Source organism: Daphnia magna, linkage group LG2, assembly GCF_020631705.1.
Source record: "Daphnia magna isolate NIES linkage group LG2, ASM2063170v1.1, whole genome shotgun sequence".
In the NCBI taxonomy this organism is placed as follows: Eukaryota; Metazoa; Arthropoda; class Branchiopoda; order Diplostraca; family Daphniidae; genus Daphnia; species Daphnia magna.
The window spans coordinates 16,150,552-16,169,811 of NC_059183.1; the positions used below are offsets into that span (position 1 = coordinate 16,150,552).

A 19,260-nucleotide genomic window follows, 5' to 3' on the forward strand; every position below is an offset into this window, starting at 1 on the left:
GTTTTCTATTGGCCTTTTGGACTTTGGCGCATTATTTGAAAAAAAAAAAAATAATAAAATTATGACCTTTTTCCACGTTTCATTCCAGATACGAAGAGGGGGGGGGGCGATATCTAACATGATCCGCAAGAGAAAGAACAATACTTTTATATACTGTTAGATACGACCATTTTTTTTTCTTTTGTTTTTAATCTGATTAGTCGCGGTCGTCCACAACAACAGACAACACCACATCACCTGACAGAAACATAAATTTACATCGCCTATACGACTCGGCTCCTATCATGAATTTTTTTATTTTATTTATTTACGTTCTACAATACCTTATGATCTTTAATATCAACCCTCTAAAAAAAAAAAAAAGTAGGTCTTCCCGTATTTGCGTAACAATACGAAGAGAGAGAGAGAGAGGGGAGGATTTATGATCGGTTCTTCGCAACTCACCACACCCAAACCCGATGGACTTTTGCCATCGGACATTTCAAATGACTTTTCACCGATGATCGCTCCACAACAAAAAAAATTTTTTTAGAGAGGATTCCATAACATTCACCAATTATGGCCGCAAAAAAAAAGGGGGGGTCACAAGTTATTGACGGTCATTCAGTCTGAATATAAACGCGACACAAAAAATAAAATAAGATGAAAATTTAAAAAAGGAGTTGACTGCGTGCCACACGAATTATCTGAGCCTTAGTTCCGGATTTCTCGCTATATGCAAAGTTTTTCTTTTTTTTTACACGTATATATCCGGAGTTTAAAAGAGAAAAAAAAAGTCTACAGGAGGTCGTGTGATATGTAATTTTTCTCTTCTTTTTTTAATATGAACATTTGAGAGAAAACGAAACAAATGATAACGAGCGTTATGAGGGGGGGGGGGACCTTCATAAGAAAAAAAGAAATGAATGATTCGATATGTCGGCAGTAGCGCACGTTAGAAAATGCGTGTGTGAGATGCGACCTCCGTGGATATGGAGCCAAAGTTCTTTTCCCACCCGTAGTGAGCTTCAACCTCAAAATAAAAAATAACAAAAATGAAAAATGAAAAACAAGGAAGAAGAAGTTTATAGAAAGAGAGAGAGAAAAGATAAAAAGAAACAAAAGACACAAGCAGTTGGAGGGGAAATGAAAACCCGCATTTCTCATGCTCCACGACGCGCTTAGTGTCTCTATATAGTCTAACTACATTCTCTCTACTGGACTGAGCCCGCCCTCTCACCCACCAACCCCTCCACAAAACACACGGAGGGACGAAAGAAAAAGAAAAAAAATGTTAATAATAATATGACGCGGGCTTTTGGTTTGTTTAAAGGGCGGACATAGGAAGTGTTCTTTTGTCAAGTCGGAAGGAAGCAAACATTTCGGTAACCGAGGAAGGAAGGAAGCTCTTCCTTCCGTGTCGCTTTAACGTGCATCAGGACACAGATTTCTCTTTTTTTTTTCATGAAATATAAATAAAAAAGGGGCAAGGCTTTTTCTTTGTTTGTTATTGGCATGACGCATAGCTTCTCAAGCGTGAAGAAAGAAAAAATACAAACACCGGACAGACGATCTACGTGATGATTCAATATTCATAACAACTGGAAGTGCACATCATGGCCTTTTAAACAACTGACATTGTTCAAATTTTAAAAAAGAATTTCAAGTTAATTACAGAAATAAATTACGTGAAAAAGAAATTGAATCATCGTCTTATCTGGTAGATTCTCACGACAACGAAAGAAGATGTAAAACGGTTCCCACACACACACAAACAAACATCAGACAAAACGGGTAAATGAAATAAAAAATCGGACGGTGCGTGTCGTACACAACAAGACGTTGGGCCCGTCAACTTGTCAAAGAAAACAACAACAACAACAAACAGTTGAGAAAAAAAAAAGTGGCAAAAAAGGGACCGAGCCGGAAGCGTTTAAAAGTCCTCCCGAAGATTGTCGTGACCCTTTTCACATTACTATCAAGATAAGAGAGCGAGTGGTGGGGGGAGAAGAAGACGATGATGCCCCCCCCATCTAACCACCGTTTTTTTTCTTTTCTAGTTAATATTTAAAAAAAAATAAGGTGAACAAAAGGTGAGAGAGGAAGACAAGCCTCTTTCTTTGATGAGGGAGAATATAAGGAGGAGGGTTAAAGGGGGGCGTATCTCATCTTTTTGTTCACTAGTTTCCAACAGGTTGCTGCTTTTTTGAAGGTAGAACGGAAGGAAGTCTTCAGTCGTCAGTCAACTTCTTCGTGTATTGTTTGTCTGTTGGTTATTTTAGAGGGGGATAGCAATCAGTCAGAGGGGGGAAGGAAAAGGATATAAGAGAAGAAAAAAAAATGGGATGAATATACCTGGTGATTTTCGCATCAAAGCTTGACCGTCTTGGCCGGTTATCCGTTTCCCTTTAGAACAAGAAACAACTTAAAAAAAAAAAAAAAAGCTGAGCTTCTATTTACGTTTTAGTACTACCGGTTTTTTTTAAAATAGAAATTAAGAGGAAATGGGGGTTAATAGAATTTAAAAATCCAAGATTGTGGTTTATTTCAAGTCTTTTTCAATTTCCTCAATAAGAAGAAAAAATTGAAAGAAATGGCCTATCCGGTCAGAGAGGACAGCAGGTTAATTGGTCGGTTCACCTCTATAATAATGCGACTCATCAAACTCTCTATATTATTAAATGTTAAAAAGAACTGGGTACAATATGCCGACGAATGCAAAAAAAAAGGAAAGAAAATTCTCAGCTATCCAAACGGCTTCCTCTTTTTCTGTTTCTTCTTTTAACGCATCGGTAAATGAATGTAAAGAAAGAAATGTCCACATAGCCTTTTTGTGTATTGACCGAGGCGGCGGTGATGACGTTCCCATGTCAACAACAAATTGTTGCTGTCAACCTATTTCGTCGGCTCCCTTTTTTTCTTTCTCGTTCCCTCTACCCTTGTGATCCTCTTCCCAAACACGACCTATTCATCAAGTAAAAATAAAAAATAAAAACCGCAAAAACATTTTCGAATTTGGATTGCTCTTCTATTTGCCGTAGGCCTGTTGACATGGCAGATGTGGAAATGTATTTCTTTCAATATCAAAGGCCAGTTGACGACTCTATAGATTTGTTTCATTAACAATAAAAGAAAAGACGACGAAAAGCAAAGCGATACGCAACACAGATCGATGCGAGAAAGAGAGGAAAAGCCTGATGAAACCTCAAAAGCGGGTCACATCAGCTATTGTGGATAACGTAACAATTTTATCCCGCGGCCGGCGAACTATTCCCACGGAATAAAGCTTTGACACTGGTCTTTCTCTCCCCCCCCCCTTCTCGATCGATCCGTCTTGTTTGTTACATTGAATAATTGATTAAGTCCCTCTTTTCTACGAATCGTTCGATGTTGCAACATTTTCTAGACCAAACATTTATTTTAGTTTTTTTTTTTTTTTTTTTTTTGCCCCACCGGCTGTACGATGGACCTTTTACATCCGATTGGTTCACCGGATCCAAAGGTAATCCATGATGCAATACGACATAGTGGTCGCCGTATAGTGGATGGATGGATAACTTGATCTTCTAGCCTGGCGATAACAATAAAAACAGTGGCACACAGTACAAAACACCGATCAATAGCCAAGTCGATCTACTATTGTTGTTGTTTGTTGGTTTTTTTCACTTTGTATACGCGATCCACGGATCAATCGGCAGACATTGTCTAAACAATCAAATTTTGTTGAAAAATTAAAAATAATAGAAAATCTTCAACAAAAAAAACTGAAATATAATCCAAACACACGCCCCATCTTTAATTTGTAAATTTTGGAAGAAAAAAATTTACCTCTGATCAGATTCGATTGAGCAACAAAATTGTGTGTGGGGATGGGGGGGGGCGCCATCACACGTCCATTTCGCACTGTGCGTTTCGTGCACGTAAAATAGTTGGTGAAAGCAATAGATAGTTTCGGTGTAGACTAGCGTTTTGTCCGCTTGTATATTATAATTCCTGGTGAGCGCGATACCTCTCTGGCTCATAGACGATCGGTTTAGAGCGAGCATTTAACGACCCAACTTTCAAAACAAGAGGAGAAGTAAAACGAGCTCGCAGAGAGGGAGACAAGAGAGGAGCTTGGAAGTTTTGACAAGAGTCTAACGGTCATCTCTTATCTGTTTATGTACGTTCGACTTGCCAAGTTTTGCTAATGACCCGCGTTTCTCTGATTATACTTACATCACATCAGCATTGGGATCCGTTCGAATGGAAATTCAATGCACATTGGCCCGGTTGTGCGCATTCGATTAAGAGACAAACATTTGCAGACGAACTCAAGCTACGGACGCTAGGGGAAGAAAAAGAGAAATAAAATACAACAAAAAAATAAACGAATAGAATGAGAGGTAGTAACGAGTAACGACGACGACGACGTGAAAGAGACGCAGGGGGATGGGAAGACAGGTGTGCAGCTGCCGGCTGCTGTACGTTTGCCAACTCTACACAACATCCTCCACACCCCACCCACTCGTAAAAATAAAATTTTTTTTTTTTGTTCCTTCCGCATCGGACGGGCCAAAGAGTCCGTCAGATCACCTTTGGGCATGACGCTGCTGAAATATGTACATCTCCAAACATAGTCCCCCCCACCGCTCTCTTTTATGTGAGTGTATCCTCCTAACAACATTTCCCTCTCTTCCACGTGAACGGCTATTGGTGAAACGGACAGCCGGAATTGTAGGTGAGGTCAAATGTAGAGCACAAGGAGAGAACAAGTCAGAGGCTTTACAATATCCGGCCAGCTCATTTTTTGTTTTTGTTTATTTTTGTTGACAGTTAACGATGTAAAATTGGGTAGCACCTCAAATGCGTTAAACTGTTTTTGTGTGTGACAAATAGCATTTTTAATCCAATTCAATGCAACTCTTTAACGTTTATCGGTGTTTCAAAATGTTACATCTGTTCTCGGCCCGTTAAGACTTCCCCAGACGAAATTATTCTTATGGATGTTCAAAACGTAGAAAGTCAAATTATCCACAACCATTCAGGAATCCTTATAACAAATTAATCATTTTTAAATTGTATTACGTCACACGTATTTCTTGATGGCTTTGTCCATCTAAGAAAAATTTGACAGGCGACATTTCGTCATCACCACAACGACATCAAATTCAAGAAAAAAAAAAACACAAACGGCCGAGAAACCTTTAAAAAAACAACAATTTGAAAATATCTTTGCGTCCAATTGTTCATCAACAAATAAAAAAATTTCCGTTTTTTTTTACACAGAACAAACGCCCGTAACAAAAAAACTGAAAAGGAAAAGAAAAAAAAATAAGAAAAACCGTTGGGAATTTCTCGTGATAACGACGCGTCCTTTTTCTTGTCCAATCGGGCACGCGTCGTCAAGATGGCACGCGAACGGTCAAAAGAAAAAGTCGGTTACAAAAATAGTGAAAAAAGGTGGAGGCAAAGAATTGCGTTTCTTTTCATCGTCTTCCATTTTTAAATAGACACGTCACGGTATTATTATAACAAACACACTACTTGGCTTACGCACACACGCTCCATCGTCTCTATCCGCATTGTATACACAGAAACATCCAACACAAAAGGTTTAAAAGGACGGACGTCTTGGGGCAAGACGCCAGCCGTCACCTTTAAAAATAGCCGAGACGGCCGTTATCCGAAAAACAACCCCGGCGTCGGTTACAGCCCGAGGCTAGTCCCCCCATAAATACCTCCCCCCCCTTTTTTTTTAAATCTCACTTTTTTTCTTTAGAAATTAAAAAGACGCCACGCGTCTTGGGAAAAGAAAAAAAAAAGCGTCGTCCCGTACAAGAGGGCGATGAAAAAGGGACTCCCCCCTATAGATTTCTGGGGGTCTCAAACTAAAAAAAAAAACCCAACTTTTTCACTGGACTTTTTCTTTCAGACGTAAGAAGTCACAATAGATGGAACACCCTCTTGAGGAAGGGGGGGGGGGAGAACAAGATATTATATAAGAAGAAAGAAATAAGGAATAAGAGAGGGAGGGGGGGGTTCCTTTTCAGCAGCACATTGTTCGATTTAAAGGTCCCGGCGTTTTTGTTGCGCGTTGACGTTGAGAAGAGACTCGATGCCCCCTCTTTACAGACCCCTCCTTATTTCTTATTGCGGGTCTTACGTAAGCAAGAAGAAAGAGAAAAGGGGAACCACCTCGAAGGAGGACGGTGGGATTTCTTATAGATACAACTGCCGACGCAAAAAGAGATGGAGCGTCGGTTACCTCCTCGGGGAAGGGTCGTTCCCTCTTTCATTCAGACACACTTATCCGATCAAGAAGAGAAAATTGCTTGAATGAAAAGAGAGGGGATGGACGAAGACTTGAGATGAGGGGTGCAAATCTTTTTCTTTTTAACATACAGCCCAAAAGTTTTATTTATTATTATTATTTTTTCCTTTTTTTAAAGAGACGCCACGCGTCCTTGGAATAGTAACGGCGTCCTTCTTTTCTTTTCCTCGTTGCGTCCTTTTTGAAAAGGATGAAGAAAGAAGTAAAAAGGGTGGGAAAGAAATGGACGACGCCGACGGTTAGTCGCCCTCAGCTATTGGGGGAATCCCTTTGCCCTCAAGAAAAGAAAAGATGTTAAAGGTCCGCATATCGTTACGCTCTTTATGTTCGGTCGGCGTCGTTATACAAGACGACAAGAGGGGGAAAGGGGGTTTTTAAAAAGAAAGACGAAAAATCACGAGACAAACCCAGAAAACCTTAAGGGGTTGGCAGAGTGACCTATATGGAGACCTTTAAAAACGGTTTTTCATTATTTTTCGACACCCCAAAGGCTTCTTGCTCTTCTGATTTGGTTTAGAAAAAATATATTTTCTTTTCTTTTCTCACCCAAGGAGGAGGAGGTGGGCCGTCTGACGTCGTGAGGTGGATCATCCCCAATAAGCTTCGTCGAGACGTTGCGTAATTCTAACGGTCTAAACAAAAACAAAAAATCTAAAGGGCGTGAGGGGGAAAAAGGAAGAAGACCCCGCGACTCTGGATCGTCTCCTTTGCTAACAAATTAAGGCAGATGGATCTGTTTTTTTTTTTTTTTTTTTGCTGGATAATCCGACGTTCCACAGCGCAGCGAAGCCAAACAAGCATTTTTCTCAACATTTCTACTTGTTTTTGTTTTTTACAGAGCTTATATCCACGATATATTTAAGGCTCGTTCAAGCTAGGCTTGTCTGCAACAAGGAACTCGCATTTTTTTTTTAAACAAAGCAGTTATACAAAGCAACAACTAAAATCCCAGAAAAAAGGTGAGTGGATACACATATCCAAGATTTTCACGTGTAAATCAAAAATGATTTCGAAATATCTCAAAGAAATCGATAAACAAATTGAACGGACGATGTGTTTGCAAACCAAACGCAAAAAGGATGAGCTTTAAAGCCAACGAGGCAGAAAATGAAAAGAAAAATGGCGACGCTTAACTGAAGTTTTAGTTCAAAGATCAGAAGGCAGATGCTTGTTTATCTCTTTATCTGAGCTACTACCGGAGGACAGCGAGTTGCATCACCTGCGTTCAAGTCTGTGCTGCGGGGTAGTAGCAGGGGGAGGATGCTGCGTTTATTTGAACGTCGCCCCCGTCATCGGACAAAAGAAAAGAAACTAAAGGGATAAAGAAAGAAAGGTGGTCCAACGAAACATAATAGACGATTGCAGCAATTGAGAGAAAAAGGCAAAATATATATACACAAAAAAAAAGGTTCAAACTAACGATAGAGAAAAAGAGAGTCATAGTTAAGAGCGTCGTTTGCTAGTAGATGCTCCAGCGGCTGCTGCGCTTGTTGCGCAGAAGAGATGGACGTAACATCTGCCCTGAAAAACGGCGTCGGTGGTGCTCGCACAAAAGGTGCGTGGGTTGAGATAAGAATGAAAAAAAAAAAAGCTTCATCCTCCATCCGAATAATTTTTTATTTCATTTTATTTTTGTTATCCCTCCCCCTCCTCCCCCCTTGCTTCATTGGTACTTGCAGTAAATATAAGAGAGCCAGTGTATACAAGCGAGCGCGTGGCGCTAGATACCGTATGGGGGTTGCTATGGTGACAAAGAGAGACGGAGTGACGCCAACTTTGTCTAGCAGCTGCTCGTAGCGTCGGCCAGCGTCGCAAGCACCGAGAGGAGAAAACGTGGGGTAGGGTAGAAAAAGAAAAAAAAAAAAAGAAGAGGTTACATACTACTCCAACCCCCCCAATTCCTCCCCCTTCTCCCACGACATGGACATCTGCTCGCTTCTGGTCCTTGCAACACACAGAGACACACACACACACACACACGCTAAATTTCTACTGTGCGTTTATACAAAAGGGTGGGGGCTCTCCCTTCCGTATATGCGGAGGGTTGCTAAACAAGAGAGCTGCTCAAGAGAATAAAAGAAGGGAGTTTTTCGAATTCGTAAAAAAGGGGGGGGGGGTTGAAGAGCCCACACGAATAGACGCCGTTGGACGACGACGACGACGACAACCATCATGCAGTCCTTACGATATTTCTACCATCAAACTGTGTATACTTGGCCAAATGTATATAACGATACATGTAGCCAAGACAACATGCCCCATTGTTGTTTAAAAGGACGCCACCAGTTAACGCATTCAAATGAAAAAAAAAAAAAAGAAAAAGCCCGGCAAAAAATGAGAAAAAGATTTTTTGGGGGATCTTTACATCAATGCAATTCGATTGATTCTCAATACTGTGCCGATTCAATCGAGATGCATCAATAACAACAAAAAATGTAGACATTGATAGTATTGCAGTAGGTTTGTATCATCAATCAGACTTTTTGAAGAGGAGGATAGAGAACGTCACGTTTCCCTATTTTTGTGTACGCACATGCGTATTTTTTTTTTATTTTAGTGGTAAAAGTCGTAACGTCTTTTAAGAGAAGAGGGTGGAAATATAACGTACACTCTTGATGAAACGTATCGTCTAGATACTTGTTTACGTGGGGCGGATCTTGATTGTTATCTCAGATGTGCGTGGTCAGTCGCCATGGCAACCGACGTCACACGATGGTTTAATACAAACTGACGTACGTTCAAACGAGGGGGAAAAAAACAAAATTAAAGACCTTAAGAAGCTGATGGATGGTGGCCAAAACAACTGACGATCATCGTAAAAAAATAAATAAATAAAATAAGGGCAAAAAAGAATTTGGTTGATACACTACGGTAAGAGTTCAAGGATATCAACCAGCCGCTTTTTTAATAACCCATAAATCAATTCATTGTCTGTGTTGTTGTGTATGGCTCAATGTTCTGTGTACGACGCAAGGGGAACAATCAACCGGGTATAGGGTAGGACACAAAAAAAATAAAAATAAAAGGAGAAAAAGGCCATTTATTGAACAAGAAGCGATGGCGATCAGCCTCGTGCAGCTCGGCGGGAGTCTGAAAGCCATCATCTAAAGGTTCTACTTTGTTGTCGCGTAACAACTCCCGTTGCGAAAAAGACTCGGCCACTTTCCTCCCCACGCACTTTCATCTGTTCGCGACCCTGAATAGAACAACAAAAAAAGCCAACCACATCTCTCACCCCACACAGACTCCACTCTGCCACCTGTGGATCAAACACATTTTCTTCCGGCAGTTGTCGTTGGCCCCCCTTTCGTCGTTAAAGTTCCCTTTTCTCACACCCAAGTGCTAGGATATATGTTTCTTTCTCTATTCGTTTTGGCTCTAGTCGAGACATTGTCGTCAATCCAATAAAGGCTCTTATCATCAGATCTCTCGGTACTGGCTTTAATATAAATAAAAAAGAACGATACGTATCAAACACGTAGACAAACAGGCCAACACTAAAAAGGCTTCTCTCTTCAATATGATAGACATCCCAAGGCAATACAATATGAGAAACAATTCGAGACAGCAGATTGAGACAAATGGTGTTTTTTGGATGAAAACGAATGGCAGTCAAGATGAAATTCCCGAAAGAAAAAACAATCAACAAAATGGGACATCGGCCAAGAAAAGTACATAACCTGAAATTGCACTTGATGATTTTCAAGTTTTAGAGGCTTGAAGAAGAAAAAAAATATGTTTCAATCAAAATAAAAACAAAAGCAAACAGCAGTTGCACGTAGTGTCGTACGAGACACATCTGGATCGTACCAGTTTGATCTGATACCGTTTCCTAGTTGTCACATGCTTTGGCCACATTTTTGTTTAAAAAAATCGACCACACAAAAGGTTGATTCACCCAGACACGAAAAAACAAATGCGAAGTAAAATCCGAGTGAATCAGAAATTCAAATATTACACAACATGTGCCTAGGATTCTATAATTCTCATTGTACTTGACCAAACGCGTGATACTTTTAGTGTAAAATCTGAAATAAGCTCGAACGAATAAAAGAATAAAAACCAAAAAGCGATCGATTCCGATGTAAATGGTTCACTTTGCCACATAATGTGGACAAAAGAGACAAAAAATGAAAACCGACTTATTCGATTGAGAACTGGTTCGACAACTTGGGGTAATCGTGCAGAATCAAAGGAAAAAGGAGATATCAAAATGGGGCACTTACTTTTTGATCCGGACGCCATTTTGGATTGCAAACATGTCTCGAAGCAGTTTCACCATTTCTTTGCCGAATCACAGGAAAAGGCTTCGATGCATCTAGAGGTTTGATAATAATAAAAAAAAATAGTCAAATACTTCATACGACGGAGTACGACATAATGAAGTAAAAACATACAAAGTTTTTGCGATTCCATTGAACGCGATAACCTCGTGTCACCACAGCAGATTTCATGGACTAACAGTTTACGAAAAAAGTAACACTTGATAACAATTTTTTTTGCACAAATCAGTACATCATTGGATTTTATTGTCAATTTCAATTTCGCCAGAAAATGGCGAACACGTGGTTCTTCACTTGTGTCTAGAACAATGCGACTGCACTCATCATCACTTAGCTTACGCGACTGGCGCCAATTGTTTCACGGGTAAATCTCTTCATTTCTAGAAACCGCTGACGTCAAGTTTTCAAAAAGATGATTAAATAAAATTTGTGTGTGTGTAGAATTTATCATTATTTTCCGTTATTTTTAAGGAGTTTTTTTATGTCTTTACAAAGTTAAAAAAAAAAACTTGAGATTAATCCTTAGAAAATCCAAATCTCACTGTTCACATCCCCTTCTTTCGAATTAGATGGCGTCGCACTGCAACTTTGTGAGGTTTCGTGTTGACCAAAAGTTTCCTTTTTTTCCCTTGATTATTAATTTATATACATTTTTTTTTTCTGGCTCAGACTTCACATTAGGTACACTTTAGGCAATTAACTCATTGAAGACACCGTGTGAGAGGTGCTGAGAGAGAAATAAAGCCGAGCAAACTGTGAAACCGAATGTCATGCCGTTATTTGCCTTTACAACTCTCAAAAGAGCCAAAGTTTTTCCGGGCTTTTTTTTCCCAACGTCGTCAGAAAAGGAAGGTAAGATGTACTTTTAACAAAAAAAAAAAACAAAAAAAAGAACATGCCACACTGAAAGTTCTTGGCACTGACTGATAGCCTTGGCTAGAAATGTATAACGTTGATTATTGTGCAACGTTAAACGTATGTAATGCTAGACTGATGTAACGTCACGACCGTATAAGCTCCTGAATACTTGATGACTTTTTGTTTTTCCACAGAAACCGTCATCGCAACCCAACGTGAACATTCTCGTGACTTAGGCAGGCGATCAATGACTTTTCAGGATCGAATGTAATAGTTTATCCGGTGAATCGACCGGGACGTATTTTGCACATATTTTTCTGCGCTCTATTAGGACACGTCCAAGTAAAAGATGTTTGATTCGACGTAGTGTTGATGTGGTTAATTATAATGAACATTTAGAGGATTTTGTTCGTGATTCAAACGGAACTTGGGTGTATTTTCGTTTACCCTTTGCTTGCCAATGCCACCTATAGGCAGAAAATGTAAACAGGAGAAAGAAAAACCAAAGCAGACAACGCATAGTGTGTTGTGTAAGGGAAACACTGGATTCTTTTATTTTTATTATTTATAACTCATGTTTCCTTCTAAATTCGTTTTCAACTGAATTGGGAACTTTAATGCGTTCTATAAATGATTCACAGTAAAAGCCCCTTCTATCAAATTCTCCTTCCTTCTAAATAGACAAGAGCAGAGTACGAGGGTCTTCGATTGTCTGCTTGATTTTGCGCAAGAAAGTTACAGCTTCCCTGCCGTCAATCAGCCGGTGATCGTACGTCAAAGCAACGAACATCATGGGACGAATAACCACCTACGCCAAAATCAATTTACAAAAGTTTATGTTTATGATATTTCCCATTACCGAAGTTTCTTAAACGAATGCCCTAGTACCTGGCCGTTGCGTGCGACGGGTCGGTCAAATATTCCGTGCATTCCCAGAATAGCAGATTGGGGTGGGTTGATGATTGGCGTGCCAAACAGTGATCCGAAGACTCCACCGTTGGAGATTGTAAACGTTCCTCCATCCATATCTTCTACAGCTAACGCATTATTCTTTGCCTTTTCACCCAAAGCGGCGATAGCCTTTTCAATGTCGGCATAATTCATTGAATCTAGATTACGCAAAACAGGCACCACTAAACCCTTATGATAACAAATAAATAAATAAACAATATGTAAACAACCGTAATCACTTTCCAGACATTGCATTCAAATTACCTTTGGTGTGGCGACCGCGACTGATATGTCGATGTAATCACGATAGACAATTTCATTGCCGTCGATGACGGCATTGACAGTGGGTTGGTCAGCGAGAGCACAAGCGGCAGCTTTGACAAAGGCCGACATGAAACCCAACTTGATTTTGTGAACCTTGAGGAACGCATCGCCGTGTGTTTTTCTCAATTCCATGATGTTACTGTTTATACAAGAAAACACTTATTAGCTTGATCATGGAGATAAAGAGTAATGCACACCTTGAGACCCCTGCACACCTAAAGAATAACCACCCACCTCATATCGATTTCGTTAAATGTTGTCAACATGGCGTTTACATTTTGGGCTTCTTTCAGCCGCTGCGCGATTCGCAGTCGCATGCGATTCATCTTGACGCGCTGTTCGGTCCTCGTGCCAGTAATTTCTTTGCTATAATCCGCAGGAGGAAGCCTGGCTAGAGGAACTGCCTAGAAATGAACAGAGTCCATAGAAAGGGAAAACTGGTAAAGGAAATAGCAATTGTTTCGTACTTGAGATGTCTGCGAAACGTTAAGAGGAGCAGCAGCTCGGGGCTCGATGCTAGCGGCTGGGATAGACGAAACCGGGCTAGATGGAGGCGTCGGGCGTGGAGGAGGTGTCGTTGGGATAGCACCAGCAGTTGGTTGTGCGGCAGGGGCCGCCGCTGGAGGAACGGGAGCAACCTGGGGTTTTGGGGCAGCAGGTTCAGCGGCAGAAGCCGAAGTGGCTTTGGTAGCACCTCCTGCGATTAGAATCATTAGTAAAATACTACAGCCGACCACAATTCTCGTGATAATTACCTGCACTGATAACGAAAAGCTTAGAACCGGGTTGTACAGTTGCCCCATCGCTTACGCACAACTCAGTAATGACTCCGCTGCATGGAGCTTTAACTGGGATTGATGTCTTGTCAGTTTCTATGTGGCATACCTCTTCATCTTCCTGTACTGAATCACCAACAGCTAGGAAAAAGGAAAAACAAAGCTTCAATTGTTTGAACTTAAGGAGAAAGATCAACAGGTGTAGGTTTGTTCTAATACAAGTTTAAGCAAAACAACATGAATTGTTCACTGTAGCCTTACCAAGTAGTGAAGGTCAATTGGTTTTGCATTTAAATTATCTATTTCATGAATAATAAATGTATACCTTTGTCCCACCTGACATCACCCTCACTGATGGAGTCTGCAAATGGAGGCACCATAACAGTTTTTGCATCTTCTAAAGGTGAAGAAAAGAAAACCATTATTACTGTTATAAATGATTGATTTGGTTCAAACTCACGAAGGGTCAAAGAAGTTTTGAATCCTCGACTGAAAATAGTGACTGGGTTCCATTGACAGTTTGCCTCACTCCTCCACTGGTTGGAAATGTAGCTATGCTCTTGAATACCCAATTCACATGTTTCCTGAGCACAAAGATCATGAAAAAATACTTAAAAGAATTAAACAACTTAATACTATTTAGGACACCTAACCGGATGTAAATCGTCTGTATGTTTTAACTCACGCAGCTATAGCCACCAATTAGTTAAATACAAATTATTACCTGATGTTTGAAACAAGCCGAAACCCTGAAACTGCTACGAAATACTTTTGAAATTTGTTTCGAAGATCCCAAGAGGGCAGAGGATGTTAGACGAAGAGCAGCCATGTTTGTCCGGCTGAAACTGATGAAGGTTGCAATGTTCTCAAAATAGAAATGATCTGCAATGTAAAAAAATATATAATTTTTTTATGATTTCTTCTCTCAAAATGATAAAACTTTGTATTAACTACGTTTCTATGAGAAAATTTAAGAATTTCTTGAATTGGAATTTGGAGTAATATATTTACCGATGCAGAAAAACTGCAACGGCGGATTCAGAATCGTCTGTTAGTGTCGTAATCTGGATTCTGGAAGCTAAACCGGCGTAAACAAAAACAATGTTTCATGGTGTCATTGGGAAGACAAGATTTCTATCGCATATAAAATCATTCTCATCTGCGAAAAATGCCGTTCAAATGATTCAACAGACGGAGTCCGTCAAAATGACTGAAAAATGTGTCAAACGTCTAAAAGAACTGCACGAAAAATCACCAGAGAAAACACTGCGTATATCGGTCGAAGGAGGGGGATGTTCAGGATTTCAGTACTTGTTTAGTTTGGATACGGAAACAACCGAAGATGACTGGTTTCTATTTTATATATTATAACAAAGGTACTTTTTAAAAATACTATTTCTTTAATAGTGTTGTTGAAAAAGAAGGAGCCAAGATCCATGTCGACAAAGACTCCATGCAGTATCTTGAGGGAGCTACAGTTGATTTCCAGTCTGAATTGATAAGGTCTGCCTTCCGCATACTTAAGAACCCCAAAGCTGAGACTGGCTGTTCATGTGGTTCTTCATTTTCTCTGAAAATGTGATAAATGATATAGCCAAACCAAGTGTTTGTCAAATCGCTTTGTAATCAGTCGTACATATGTGGGTGAATGTAACAACAACCAATTGCAAAATAGAGACCCAATACAATCACCCTTGTTTATTTAGTCATGAGACCCAATTTCTTTGCTTCTAATTCATAGATCAATAATCGCCACATCTTGACAACAAATACCTCTGCCTCCTCATCAAGCACCTATCACAGAAATAACAAAATGTTTGATTAGGGAAATGACAATTAACCCTAAATTTAACTTACCATCTGAACATCATTGATGATATTTTGGGGTTGGCTTCCTATCAATACTTTGGAACAAATAAATTCAACTAAGGTAGGTTCGGGCTCCCCGATGTATTCCACGATCTTCTTATTCACCCAAGGCTTAATGCGTCGCTCCATTATAACCTAAATTTGAGTATCGAAAAATATTATGATCCTCGATCAAGTATGCACAATTGACTTTTTGTTACATTATCTACTAAGCTCCATTCCACAGGGTGAGCAAAGAGAGACGCTTTATCCGTAGGAATTTTCTCAATTAGACTCTTGATATTTTTTCTTTTTTCTTCCGTATTCTTAGGTTCTTTTTCTTTTTTAGCAAGTTCATCACCATAGTCTAACCAAAGCAATATTTTAGTAGAAAGAATTTGACGAATAGTTAAATTGCGTTACCAAGAGGTACAAGTTTCCGTTTTTTCTTGGTCGTGTCGGTATCATCTTCATCCGCATTGAATACGGCTTTGATCTCCAACTTCTTACGCTTATTAAATACTAAACTCGGTCCCTGAGACCCTAAGAAGAAAAACATATATATAGTTATAACTACCACCCATGATTATGAAAATCATAGCAGGTTTTGTACCTTGCTTACTGTCGCTTTCAGTTGGGACAGGACTCAAGGAATTCGTTGTTGACATGGAGTCCTCTTCCATGGCAATGACACTACTCGCGACACTAGAACTAATTGTTTTTGGTTCTGGTCCAGTTGGCGTGGAAGGAGCTGAGGAGACGGGCGTAGTGGAATTAACTTCCTTCATCAATGGGAAATCTTCCACGTCCGATGGTTGTGATGGTAAAGATACGTCCATGGGAGAGAAGGAACGGGGGGCATCGCTGACGGGAGGTGCTGGTACGAGTATCTGTGGCTTGTATTGCTGTTCTCTCTCGTAAAGAGCCTAAGAACGAGGAAAAGGATGCAACATTCATGTACAAACAAACAAACAAAAAAAAGGTAATTTTAACCAAGAACCATGTTACCTGCTTGAGAGTTGCCGTAGGATCCGAATGGCCTTCAGAGAAAATCTTCGTTTTGAGCTCTTCAAGTTCTTCTTTCTCCTTTTGACGGTCACGGGCATCTGATTCTATTTCCCTCTCCCGTTCGGCTCGTCTCCTCTCCATCTCACGACCTCTAAACAAATTTGAAAGACGGAAACCAAAAATTTAATTTTCACCAATAAAATGCAGACTGTTATGAAGCCAAACTCTTACTTGTAATATTTAGCGTCATCTCTTTCGTCGTCATAGTCTTCGAGGAACTGTTTGAGCCAAACAGCTTGTTTTTGCTGTTCTTCGACCCGTTCTTTTTCCTTAAGCTCGAGTTTGTCATAATCACGAAGTTTCTTCCGTTCTCGGCTCTCCCAGTGACGTAATCGTTCCTGTTGAATCAGCAAAGAAAAAATAATAAAATAAAATATCAACAAGGTAAACCACAGTACAAAAGAATAAGACATTACAAATCTGCCCAAGAACTTGGCATTATCACGAGAAATCCGTAAAGCAAAGGCCTGTTGAAATCCTGGCTTCTGCTTTACGGTCACGGCACACGAGCTCTCAAGATAAAGACAAGATAGCAAAGTAGAAAGGGCACGAGTGGATTGATTGAACTGGTGCGGTTTCTTCTATGTCTAAAAGTACTTGCGTGCGTAAAGAAATGCTGGATACTATACGAACTTTATAAACAGCAAAAAGGTTGCCTTAGTCATACCAAACTAATCCATTCGAATGAATGCTATCAAAGCTGAGATCAACGGATTTCAGCTCTTTTGCTTCTCTTAGCAACGCACAGGTCACGACACGCCGGGATCAATAATGCAGAGCAATCGGCTAAAAACTACTTGCATGGTTGCCAAAAGTAAGGTGAAATCTTTTACCTGATAAGCAACTTCTTTTTCTCGTGCCTTTTTCTCGGCTTTCTTCCTCTCCAGGGCTTCTTCTTCCTCCTCCTTTTCCCGTAAATAGTCCTTTTCGGTTCGTCGCGGTGGGCGAGCCTCTATTTCGGTTCTATCCCTAGATCTACTTCTTCGTGGCGGTGTGCTCGGCTGGGCTGGTGGGCCAGGTGGAGTGCGTGATCTGGGAGGCGGTGTTCGTGACCGCCGGTGGTTCTCATTCTCCTTTTCCCGTCTTCTGTCTCGCTCGCGATTCCTGTCTCGTTCCGACATTCTATCGCGGTCACGATCACCTCGATCACCACCCCCACGGTCCCGGCCACTGGGCCTATCTCGTTCTCTGTCCCTTTCTCGATCCCGCCGCTCGCGTTCACGCTCTTTTTCTTTCCTCTTTTTGCGTTCGGCTTCTTTTTCTTCATCCTGCTTTTTGGCAATTTCCCGAAACTTTCCTATTTCTCGGGTAATCAAATCTTTTTTTCCTTCTTCGATTTCGGTTTCGAATTTCTGTGAAATTGGAATTGAGCAGAAAAGGTAAAGGATCAGCTTGCATAACATAACAAAAAAAAAAAAAAAAAAACAACATCAACTAAACAAAAAGGGAAAATTTTACGTTCAAATCCACACTGTTGGCTTCCTCTTTTTTAGCCGCCCTTGCTTTCTCCTTGTCTTGTTCTCTTCTTTCTTTTTCTTCGGCTGCAATTAGATAATGAATTCAAGCTGGAAACAAAATTATCAATGAATGAAATTTATCACCTCTGGCTTGATTAGCTTGCATTTCCGACTCGTAGTCCTTAAGAGTCTGACCTATTCGTTCTTTTACCCATTTGTCTTGAACTCGTTGTTCTTGTGTAAGGAATTCGTCATCGCCACTACTCGTACCTCCACCGGCAGATTTTATTTTGTCGGCTATAAGCAAGGAACAAAGTCAATTAAACTTTATGCAATCGCATCGCAATTGACTTGCCTTTGCGGTTTCTTTATATATGGTACCTTTGTAAGTGTCCAGGATTAATTTCGTTTTGGCATCAACTTTTACTACTAGTTTCTTTTCACCGATTTCCAATTCATGTAGCAAGCGAATCGCTCTTAAAGCAGCATCTGGATTGCTAAATTCACAGAAGCCAAAGGCTAGAACAGAATTTTTTTACATTTAAATTTGAGTTTGTAGAGTAATTTATTTATTAAAATAATATGGAAGACTAGATTTTCCTTCACCTTGAAGAACACCAGATGCCCCTTGAACTCTTTTCCAACTCACGACAGCACCACAATGTTGAAGAATCTGCCTCATCATGTTATCAGGAGCACGATCAGTGATGTTCCCAACGAAGACGGTGACTGATGGACCAACACCTTCATTGGCTGGCCTCGGACCTCTAGAAATAACAGTGGGAGACTGCTGCATGGAACCAGGTGGCATTTGATTTTGTGTCCTCGGACCTTGAGACATCTGAGGCTGCTGCATCTGGGGTGGTTGCATCTGGGGCTGCATCTGTCCAGGCATCTGTCCAGGCATCTGTGAAGGATGTCCCATAGGAGGGTACCCCATCATCATACCTCCCTAATATGAAAAAGAAATACTTACTTTAGAGACAACAAAATACTGCCAAGAACTAGATTTACCGGTGGCATTCCAGCGGGCATCATGGGTCCTTAAGTGAAGAAGAAATGAGCATTAGAACAGTAAAAAAATCTAAGAATATTGACGAATATACTATTTTGAATGTAACCTGTCATGTACGGAGGTACCGGCATTGGGCCAGGCGTCATGGTGTTCATCCCGGTCATTCCGGGTGGACGAGGTGGGTAGGACATGCTAACTTTAATCCCAAAATAATGTCAAATGGGTAAACACCAGTGTAAAACAGCTAGGCTCAAGGAATTGTAGTATTCATGTAAAATGAAATTTAAGCGCTCCACCAGTAATTTTTTCTCACTAGGCTTCTCTAAAATAACAAAAAACAATTCAATTGCCGTCCCTTAATATTTCAATGCTCGAAAAGAAATTTTTT

General features: G+C 40.3%; 3 protein-coding genes and 1 long non-coding RNA gene across 5 annotated transcripts in view; 1 reads left to right on the plus strand and 3 right to left on the minus strand.

Moving 5' to 3' along the window:
* LOC116915991 (homeobox protein prospero) overlaps positions 1–10,888 on the minus strand; it is a 40,471-nt gene extending 29,583 nt beyond the window's left edge. The window contains 2 exon segments of the mRNA XM_045168650.1: positions 10,519–10,610; positions 10,690–10,888. The gene's annotated coding sequence lies outside the window, so the exon portion shown is untranslated.
* Positions 10,889–11,017: 129 nt separating this feature from the next.
* Positions 11,018–11,795, plus strand: LOC123469603. Its single transcript, XR_006642806.1, has 3 exons — positions 11,018–11,170; positions 11,245–11,427; positions 11,628–11,795. It is a non-coding gene; the product is annotated as an uncharacterized LOC123469603 (long non-coding RNA).
* A 160-nt stretch (positions 11,796–11,955) lies between these two features.
* LOC116915995 (dihydrolipoyllysine-residue succinyltransferase component of 2-oxoglutarate dehydrogenase complex, mitochondrial) lies at positions 11,956–14,366 on the minus strand. Its single transcript, XM_032921173.2, has 9 exons — positions 14,209–14,366; positions 13,945–14,068; positions 13,810–13,881; positions 13,464–13,625; positions 13,176–13,405; positions 12,943–13,112; positions 12,649–12,847; positions 12,322–12,573; positions 11,956–12,241 (listed from the first exon to the last, which is right to left on the minus strand). The coding sequence occupies exons 1-9, from the start codon at positions 14,311–14,313 to the stop codon at positions 12,107–12,109; spliced, it is 1,449 nt and encodes a 482-aa protein (XP_032777064.2). The 5' UTR covers positions 14,314–14,366; the 3' UTR covers positions 11,956–12,106.
* A 722-nt stretch (positions 14,367–15,088) lies between these two features.
* LOC116915992 (RNA-binding protein 25) lies at positions 15,089–19,236 on the minus strand. 2 transcript variants are annotated; one of them, XM_032921169.2, is made up of 14 exons: positions 18,979–19,236; positions 18,872–18,900; positions 18,464–18,809; positions 18,239–18,376; positions 18,002–18,154; positions 17,859–17,941; positions 17,234–17,752; positions 16,572–16,738; positions 16,341–16,491; positions 15,946–16,258; positions 15,756–15,875; positions 15,554–15,699; positions 15,342–15,488; positions 15,089–15,278 (listed from the first exon to the last, which is right to left on the minus strand). In XM_032921169.2, the coding sequence occupies exons 1-14, from the start codon at positions 19,061–19,063 to the stop codon at positions 15,183–15,185; spliced, it is 2,493 nt and encodes an 830-aa protein (XP_032777060.1). In that variant the 5' UTR covers positions 19,064–19,236; the 3' UTR covers positions 15,089–15,182. The 2 variants fall into 2 exon arrangements, with proteins under 2 accessions (XP_032777060.1, XP_032777059.1); XM_032921168.2 differs by having other exon boundaries at positions 18,964–19,236.
* Between the last annotated feature and the right edge of the window lie 24 nt (positions 19,237–19,260).